General features: G+C 41.4%; 1 protein-coding gene and 1 non-coding gene across 4 annotated transcripts in view; one reads left to right on the top strand and one right to left on the bottom strand.

The window, feature by feature from the left end:
* Positions 1 to 113: 113 nt before the first annotated feature.
* Positions 114 to 10,204, bottom strand: part of deptor (DEP domain containing MTOR-interacting protein) — a 41,469-nt gene continuing 31,378 nt past the window's right edge. For 2 of the 3 annotated variants that reach the window (XM_020608467.1, XM_020608466.1), the window contains exons 7-11: positions 8,911 to 9,048; positions 6,707 to 6,777; positions 6,097 to 6,201; positions 1,244 to 1,360; positions 114 to 731 (exon numbers count right to left, since the gene is read on the bottom strand). In XM_020608467.1, the coding sequence (XP_020464123.1) occupies positions 627 to 731; positions 1,244 to 1,360; positions 6,097 to 6,201; positions 6,707 to 6,777; positions 8,911 to 9,048 (536 nt within the window). In that variant the 3' untranslated portion in view covers positions 114 to 626. Of the gene's footprint in view, positions 1,361 to 6,096; positions 6,202 to 6,706; positions 6,778 to 8,910; positions 9,049 to 10,204 lie in introns of all 3 variants that reach the window. The other variant, XM_020608468.1, reaches the window with a different exon arrangement.
* On the top strand, positions 6,960 to 7,031 carry trnae-uuc (transfer RNA glutamic acid (anticodon UUC)). The gene has a single exon. It is a non-coding gene; the product is annotated as a tRNA-Glu (tRNA).

The raw sequence follows: 10,204 nt of genomic DNA, 5'->3' as shown, positions 1-10,204 counted from the left end.
ACACTTTGATATTAAATTATTTATTGTTTGAAAATGTGCAGTAAAAAAAAACCTAACCAGATACAAACTCAGTCCTCTGAAACAATTTAATTCCCCTGGGATTCACATTTAACTGATCACACACGAATTCTACCCTTTAATATCAAAGAACATATAGTTACAATAGCTATATTAAAACATCTCTATTATGACTAAATTTGGTATTGCCAGTAGTAATTAACACATAGCATTGTTGTTGTTTTTTAGGCAATAAATGCAGCCTTTCGTTTTAAAAATTTTACAGAGCTGAGAAATCTCAACACTTTTCTTAAACACTTACAAATAATGACATCTAGAGTTACTGTAGACGTTCTGTCTGCTTATCAGACACCATCTTAAAAAACTAAAGGATGCTGATCGAGATCAATTTGCACATTAAAAAAACTCTTCAGTTTGTTTGGTCATGAAGTCTTTTGTAACTTTGTTAATGTCACATGCAGTTTAGCACTGCACTTTTATTATGTACATCAACACAATCCTAGCACACACTGGGGCATCAGTGTAGTTGGCCAGTGGATTTCATACCACAGTGGTTTCTATTTAACACTGTAGTTCGTAAAAATCCAACACCTTGAATGCAATTACAGTCAAAATGTTCCCGGTCTGTGTCTTCCTGTCCTTCCCAGCAGAGGGCAGTGTCGAGCTCCAGCCCAGGGTTGGAAACCAACTGGAGCAGAGGTCACTGAAGGTGCCTGCATGAAATATTCTTCTTTACTGTTACACTTCAAGCTTTAACTTGAAAACCTTAAAACACCTATGTTCAGCAACGGATTCATGGCACAGTTTGGGCTCAAAACACAAACAAAGGCAGGGAATTTAATACTTCACACAAGGCCAGCGGCATGTTCAGTAAGACTGATGAGTCTTTATGGGCACAAAGAAGCAGCTGAATCACCATCTGTAAGTGTGGTGGCTGCACATTCCCTCTTATACAAGTGCACTTCTAAATTCAAAGAAAAATGCAGAACAACCTGCATGTTTTGTGTAACATTCGAATCATTTAGCTGACTCGAGCGTCCACATTCTTAAACACACAAAGTGTTTCTAAGTCACCCACCTTATCCAAACAATGTAGGAAGTGTGAGTTGCATTTCAAGTTGTGCACGTTTCTTTGTCGCTGTGGTTTTGAGGTTAACCTTGTAGTCCTAAAGTAATTACAGCACTAATGAAATAAGGTCTCTTGTAGCTCTTCACGTAGTTATACCTCTTCCATCACTTCCATGACGATTGTCCTGGGTCCAGTTAGGATCAGGTTGCTGACGGTCCGGTAGTCGTGAGAAAGGACGTTCAGCCCGTTCACAGACACTACAAACTGACACACCTGGAGAAAGACAGAGAGAGAGGAGAGACACCTGGTGATTTGCTCATAGTCAAAATGAAGTCAAACAGAGGTGGTGGTGGAGGTGATTGAAAGAGTAGAGAGAGACATGAGAAGAAGAGAATCTGCCTTTTAGGTGGCTCTTAAAAGTCAAGTGATGCCTTGTTTCTGAGTTATGATAAGGCAACAGCGTGACAAAGAAGTAATGTATTCGTCAGGGGAATGTAATGAACGTGACATCAGTGCTGCATGGGGATGCAGTTTTAAACTGTGGCTCTGGGGCATCATCAGAATCCACTGTAACTGTTGTCAGTCCAAGCTGACTAACTGTCCTTCACCCTCCCAACAGGATGTTAGCTTTTCATTCTCAGACAATAAATATTTAGTGGAGTTTTCATATAAAAATACATCATTGAGTCACTTTTTTAAATGGCTGCACTTGATTATATAACCGACAGAGGAGGTGTCAGTGAGCCACAAAACAAAAAAATTACAACGCAGTCATAGCTCCAACAGTAAACAGAGCCCTGTCTGACACAAAGTGGTATCTGTGTCTAAACTGTACCAGGGTAAACACGACATCTACCCGCAGTCACTCTCCTGTCCCGCCTGCACCCCACCTCCCCTATCAGTATTTAACCACTGCTCCAACCTGCCAACTCTGATAAAAATGAGACAATTTTGTTAGAGCTGCCTTCCAGCTCTTGCTCTAGCAACATGATGCAGGCACCGCTTGGTGTGGTTTGTTGGGTTTTTCAATAAGCTATTACAGGCACGCACTCATACACGCAAGCACACTTCCAATCCACTGGCTCCCAGAAGATCTGCAAGAGTTAAAATATAAAGTGTAATGCATGTCAGAAAGACCAGACACAAGTAATTACTCTGATACAATATAAAGTGGGCTGTTGTAGCTAGTGAGCTAGTGAGTGAGTTTACTCCGTAAACATACAGGGGGCAGCTATTTAAACCCTGCCTGTTCCTTACATAAACTCCTGTTACATATGTAACAGAACAGTTAATACAGTACATGCAGACAGAAGTTACCAGTTTTTGGTTATTTTCTAATTGGTCTATTTTGCTAATACACAATTTTTCCCCCAAGGAGTCTAAATGTTTCAGGAGATCATAACAGGCAGGGGGATTAGGTGGAACAAGAGATTAAGAGTGACAGAGGGAAGGAGAACCCAACCCCCCATTAATCCTGTGCTGTAGAGGAATTTCAGCTTCTCACTGTAATCACATCTAAACCTGGGCAGCCTACACTATATCACACTATTCTGCATAAGTCAGAGTACGTCTGCTTGTTTCTCTCTCTATTCCGGCCTCTAACTCTGTCCCAGCACCTGCCCCCTCCCTCTCTCTCCCACTGATTCCTCTCTCCTTACAGGCTGTGGGGTTGTTGGTCTTGGCTGTGGTCCAGCTGAACTGAATGGCTCCAAGCAGGGTTAAAGCCACTCTCACACAAAGAAAGGAGAGAGACAGAAACTGTCATAAGATGTGGAGACAATAAGTGACACATATTCCACTTGCTTGCAGTAACACCAGCTGACACTATCTAGACCATTTTTGCTCTTTACAGGTCAGGTGATAGAGGCAGAGAAACACTCACTCACAATGAGATAGGATCAATAGTGCTCTCATGTCTACATGCTCTGTATGAAGCTAAAGCCAGGAGACTGTTATCCTAGCTTAGCATAAGGAGGGAAACAGCTAGAATGGCTCTCTCCAAAGACAAAAATAAAATGCCTGCATCATTCAGTTGGGCAGACACTATAGGTTTCTTTTAACCTCGAATGCTGTGTTAACTAACACTACACATATTTATGCAGCCTTTCTGCACCAACAAACCGCACAAGCTCCACGTCAGCAAGACTAGAGTAGCCACACAATGTAAAATATTAACACAAGCTCACTATGGGTTATAACTGACGTATTGACATCAATCATGCAGAAACAAACAGTGATGATCATCTGGGCAATAAATCAGACATGATGTTCCCCTCAAACTAAATATCACATGAGTGGAAATCTGGCAGAAATTTGACCCAGTTCTAAAATTAACTGGGGGTTAATCTGCAGAATGTCAACCTGGTTTATAGCTCAGCGTAAAAAATACAAGTTGTGATTTTATGAAGAGTTACGTGCCACACACAGAGAGTGAGCATTTTTGAAAATGTCAAAGTATTTTTTTTTAATATGGAGTCATATGACTGGAGCTTTTTTGATAATGATAGTCACTTTTATTGGCCAAGTAAGCAATTTGTCTCTGGTACAGAACCAAGGCAGCCATGTGTGGCACCAACTCACACCGATGGCAGTGCTGTCCCTGCCAGGTGCTGCTCTGGCCACTGTGAGCAACTTGGGGTTCAGCGTCTTGCCCAAGGACACTTCGGCATGTGGACCAGGGAGAATGGGAATCGAACCACCAACTTCTCTACCTCCTGAGCCACAACTGACCCCTCATGTTGGCCACAGCTGCATGTGTCAGCTGGTCACGTGCACTTTTTCAGCACAATATCCTATGTATCTGCAATACTTTGGAGATTACATCATGCTGCAGCTCCAGATTGATCTAAACAGAATGTTTATTTATTATTAAAGCTCAAAAGCTTTTAAATTACATTAAGAGATGTTTCTTCCCATGTGGTACAAATAATGAAACAGAACATAATGTTCAGTAGACACATAATGGTGTGCGAACATGCAGCAGGGTACAGGATGCACAAATGGACAAAGTGGGGCTCCAGCTGCTGCTGTATTAGAAGTGGCTCTATGAGTGGTGTGTTCGACAGCTACGCAAGTACTCAGATCCATTATGGTCAGGACGATGCTGATGTGTGTCTGTGTGTGGTAGGAAATAAGTACAGTGCTGGAGAGCATATGTGCTTGATGAGGACCGAAATGAGCCTGGTGATGCTTTCTCCTGCCGCCCCTCTGAGCTCAGTGGGTGTATATTTCTCCTTTAACCTTTTGCCTGGACTGCAGTGCCAACACCTTATAGCACGGCATAGATTGTGTTACTGTTTTATTACACAACAATAAAACAACTAAGGTGAGCTGGAGTCTTGCAGGGAGTGCAATGAACTCTTTACAAATAAACTGGCGAGGCCTAAGAATTTAACCTACAATGATGAAACTGTGTGGAGACTTGACACATCTTAACATAACAATCCAGCTTTGCCTCATGATTATAAACTTTACTGACTGTAGCACATAAAAAGTTAGCTCTTAATCATTAAAAATAACACACTGATAAAATGACAAGCAGATGCAAAGATGTAAACACACACACGCTTTATGAGCGGGGACACCTTTATGACTGTGAAACATGATGTGTGTTTTCATGGTAATAAAATATGACTGCTAACAGTAACCAAAGCAGATGTGATTTTATTTTTACTGACTGTTTCCTCTTTCGGTGCCAGTACTTAAGCTCCTCTTAGTCTGCCCCCTTCTTCACCATCCACACTCTTCACTCTTCATGTCAACCTATAGTTTATTATGTTCTTACTTCCTGTTCTCCCTTCCAAACGTTCTTCTCCAACTCACGTTCCTCTGCTCCTCTCTCTGGCTCTTGTTGCTTCTTTCATTCAGTCTCACTCCTTCCTCTCCACATTGTGGTTAAACTCACTATGCGTAGCATTCCCAGAATTCCTTGCTGCCTCTCTGCTTACATACCTTTATGCCGGCTGTGGCTGCAAAGCTACCATTACCCTGTTTACCTCCGTCCCGACTTTTCCCTTCCCACAACACTTTTTTTTTTGCTTTTACAGCTTCCCTCTGCTCCTGTCCCGACCGTCGTCCTCATGCAGGCTGGAGCTACAGAAAACATCATTACAGTCTGTTCTCTGCTCCCTACAGATTCCTCTTTCATTCTTATCTACCAATTCTCTTGCAGTACATATTTAAAAGGAAAACAAGCAGTCAAAATACTAAAACACAGTTCAAATAACAACTGAGCACAGAGCAGGCCACCTGAAGCATCAAACACTGTTTTCATTTCAATCTCAGAATGAATCAACAAGGGCTCCCCTTTCAGTCGACAGTCCTGAAGGCAGAAACAAAATCACAGTATACGTTTCTCCAATGGCTTTGCAGCCCCAACAAATTACATGTTATATATAGAGTAACCCTGCACACTGAACACACATTGAAATACCTCCTGTCATTTTGTTGTGTAGACTTTCATTACGGGTTGGTTGGTAACATATGGATGTGTTTATGAAGAGGAGGTAACTAGAAGCTACAGAATATTGAAAGATCACACGTGTATGACAAGTCCAAAACAACACATTTATAAAACCAAATATATATAATTAAATTAAATAGTACACCTTTTAAATGGTTCATGATTAGATTGTGAAACTCTGCCTCTCTGCTTTGTTAATTTGCCTAGATTTCTTTTCCATTAACTATATTTATGCATACATCTCAGTCAGCATTTTGCTTCCGTGTCCTCTGTTGTCTTCTTCATCCACACCTTCAACCAAAGAGAACAATCTCTCCTTCATTATACTGTACCTCTCTAATTATGCCCAGGTCAATGTAAATTGCACCTGTATCTTACATAATGCACCTCTGTTCTAAGTCCCTCCCTCCCTCCATCTAACCTCTAAGCTATATCAGTCCATGTATGCTAGACAGAGTCCCCTTTTCTTTTGTTCATCCCTTTACCCCATGGAGAAAGCCCACAGGTTCACAGGGTGTTCAGGTCCCAACATATTTCCCCACCTTACCTTCATGCCAGCAGCAGCTGCGGGTCCTCCGGGGTCCACAGCCTGGATGTGACAAGGTTTGCTGCCTCGCACCACAAAGCCCCAGCCCACAGCGTCGCCTACAATCTGAGGACAAACAGGAACTCATGATATGTTGATACAAAGTGACATCGAACTGTTTCTAATGCCCATGCTGAGTATTTAATTTGAGCCAAACATTAGCATCTGTGACAGATTTGCAGTTGTAGATAGCAAGTGTACTTTTTTTGTTTTACCTTGATTCTATTCACCACAGAGTTCCCAAAATCAAGGAGCCTCCATGTAGTGCTACCATGTCTACAACTGACTGTTTACGCAACATTTGTTTCTCTAGTATCTTAAAATTTTGCCAAGTGTGTTAGATGTTTGACACCCTGAGGCTATAACACTAATCTGAGACAAAGTGAAAAGTGAAATTGGTGTGTTCACACGCATACATTATCCGCTTACATATGCACATGGCTCGAGTGCCCTGGATCATGTATTTACAAGTGTGTGTGTTTGCAAGAAGGAGTGTGTGACTACGAGTACCGGTGCTAAAGTAGCCTTTGTTAAAGCTCAGTGTGTGGGTGTGGGTGTCTCCATGTCTTACAGTGAATGTCTTCTTTATAAACGGTGCTCCTGGTGTCTGCAGCTCCTCTGGATTCACTTGTCTCTTCAGAACTGTTGAGCAAAACACGCAAAGCAAAATCTTACTTGCCATGATAATCACACATGTGCACGACACACAGTTACAGCACAGACATGTCTGCACACACGCTGAAACACAAAGGCCAAAGACATAATATAGTTGCTTATGTACAGTATGTATATTCAGTATGTGTATGTGAAACTGCTAACATCAATCCCATATGGTCTAGTGGTTAGGATTCCTGGCTTTCACCCAGGCGGCCTGGGTTCGACTCCCGGTATGGGAACTACTTTATGGGGCGACTGTGGTTCAGTTGGTAGAGGTTCAAATCTTGGTGCCTGCAGTCAAAGTGTCCTTGGGCATGATGCTGAACCCCCAAGTTGCCCCCCGATGATGGTGCTGCAGATGGTTGCCTGTAGTGGAATGGTTGATGGTACTGGAAACAAATTCCTTGTATGTAACATACATAAAACTGATTATTGTATAAAAACTTTGAGGCCTGAAACAGAACTCCCTTTCCCTTAACTATTACTAACACTACATGACAGCTGTATGACAAATGCACCTAGCCCCATTACATGCTGTATACTTCAGATCAAGGTTATGTGGTTTTCAGGGAGTCGCATCATATGAAATGGCAAAGAAAAGTTAGGTAAGAGAAGGAATCTCAGATATTTTAATTTTTTAGGTTGTTATCCACCTTTATTGTATCTTCCTGTCTCCAAGCTGCAACATTTAAAAGACTCCATTTACAAACATAACAGCAAACATATTTTAATCTTGGCATTCCGTCTGTTTTTGTTTTAAATTATTTTATTCCTCCATTGTTACCTGGTAATTCAATATGCTGGATGAGGGAGCAAAGGAGACAAAAGCTATGAATCTCTCTATTTACATTGTGTTCATTATTAACCCATTACAGTTAGACACTGTCAACTAAATCATTACTAATTACCTTTCTGAGGTTTGATGAGTGAGATAGCACTGTTGCTTATACAGTAGTTCCCAAGTTCATGTGTGGTAAATTATTGAATCATATTGAAGGTGCTATGAAACACAGGAACAATGTAAGCGTTGTGTGCAGTGATTTCACCACAAATATTAGGCAAAACTGAACTTGTTATAGTTTCAGTTTCACAACGATTGAGCAATGACAGAGATGAACAAACCAGAACCAAGTGTATGCACTCTTTAAATCTACAATAAAAATGGGTATGCATATTTACTTCTGTGCATTTGTTCATGTTAATCTGATAAGAAAGAAGAAGTGATATGAGAAAACCTTGTACCCTCTTGAACTGGACATGTTCATAATATCTCAGTCAAACCTGATCGGATCAGATCTGCAGGGGAATGCCATGTTATTAGAAGTCAGCATCTTGTTTTTTTAAATATCTGTCAGGTTTTATAACAGCAGAGCAAATACAAAGCTCCCCATTCACTGGGAAACGCATTGTCAAATGGGAATGTTTTATATTCCTGGACTCCTTACTGTATCTTCCTGGCATGCACATAATTACTACGCAGAGGGAAAGTACCCCAACTGTGCCCTTGTGTGTGCCTTCTGTTTCCTGTTCCTCGTGAAGGGTGTTTGTGAGTGCTTATGTTGAGGAGGCTCTGCAGGTACAAAGAAACTCAAGGACTCACAGTGGGAAAGACACAGAGCAGATAACACACACACACACAGATCAACCATGTCCCCTTTTCAGTCAGATCTTCATTCATAAGTTAAATCAGCCCATGTCCAAATGACAGGAATGAAATCTGGTGTAACTGTTGGCTGTAATGTTATATACTTGTAACATATGAAACATAATATAAAGTCAAATCAGACATTTGTGTCCTAATCAAAACATTTAAGGTATAATCAATGCATTAACATCACAAGGCATTAATCTGTCAATATGTACAGAAAACAGCCGTTAGTTCCCCTCTACTTCTTCATATTCAGAGCAGATGGCTTAACATGGACAAGTTGCCATCGTCTACTGTTTATTTTTCTACATTGTAAACTAAAATGAACTCATTCAAAACCACAAATTGATCAAATCACCTGGAAACAAATGAATTCACTACTTAGAGCTCTATCACTTCTTGTTACAAGCTGCACTGCGATGCCCTTTACAGACTAGATTCTATGTGTGCGGGTATCTACGCCGTCGTACCGGATTTGGGGTTGCAGAGGACAGGTGGACTGCTGCTGAGCGTTGGACTGGTGCTGTAATAACCGCTGCTGCCACAGCTGCTGCTCATGCTGCTGCGACGAACTCCGACCGTCACCTTTATCTCTTTAGTAGGACTGACTGAGACAGATGGGGAGAGACAAAGACAGATGTCAGCCTGAAGAAATACTGTAGAGCGAGAGAGAGGGGGGAAAGCACCCTCTATACCTGCAGGTCAGTGTAAAGTTGGACTTGGGACAATGTAATAGTAGTCTAAAATAGGGGAAACAAAACGTAAAATTATGAGAAAAAAAGGAGGAATGTATTAATAATGGTAATTGAGAAGAGGAAGAGTGGTTGCTAAGTAACATTGATAGGAAGGCGGGGCAACAACCCGAGTACAGTTTCCGGGTTAGACAGAGGGAAAACATACAGTGGGTACAGAAAGTATTCAGACCCCCTTAAATGTTTCACTCTTTGTTATATTGCAGCCATATGCTAAAATCATTTAAGTTCTTTTTTTTTTCCTCATTAATGTACACACAGCACCCCATATTGACAGAAAAACACAGAATGTTTGACATTTTTGCAGATTTATTAAAAAAGAAAAACTGAAATATCACATGGTCATAAGTATTCAGACCCTTTGCTCAGTATTTAGTAGAAGCACCCTTTTGAGCTAATACAGCCATGAGTCTTTTTGGGAATGATGCAACAAGTTTTTCACACCTGCATTTGGGGATCCTCTGCCATTCCTCCTTGCAGATCCTCTCCAGTTCTGTAAGGTTGGATGGTAAACGTTGGTGGACAGCAATTTTCAGGTCTCTCCAGAGATGCTCAATGGGGTTTAAGTCAGGGCTCTGGCTGGGCCATTCAAGAACAGTCACGGAGTTGTTGTGAAGCCACTCCTTCGTTATTTTAGCTGTGTGCTTAGGGTCAATGTCTTGTTGGAAGGTGAACCTTCGGCCCAGTCTGAGGTCCTGAGCACTCTGGAGAAGGTTTTCGTCCAGGATATCCCTGTACCTGGCCCCATTCACCCTTCCCTCGATTGCAACCAGTCGTCCTGTCCCTGCAGCTGAAAAACACCCCCATAGCCCAAACTACAAGTGTCACTTCAGATACTTAAAGACTCTTGGCATGATTATCAAAAAACTGTGAAAAATCTTAAGAGAAATTATTTCTCTAATATCATTCAGTCAAACTGTCATAAGCCTCATGTGTTGTTTAAAGTTATTGACTCAGTTCTGAATGTCCCTCAGGTTGCCTGTTTTGAGTCTTCCCCCGCCCTTTGTCAAAA

This window comes from Monopterus albus, unplaced genomic scaffold (genome assembly GCF_001952655.1).
Source record: "Monopterus albus unplaced genomic scaffold, M_albus_1.0 scaffold93.1, whole genome shotgun sequence".
Taxonomy (NCBI): Eukaryota; Metazoa; Chordata; class Actinopteri; order Synbranchiformes; family Synbranchidae; genus Monopterus; species Monopterus albus.
The sequence above is the reverse complement of the archived record's forward strand: the minus strand, read 5'-3'. Positions and strand labels throughout refer to the sequence as shown.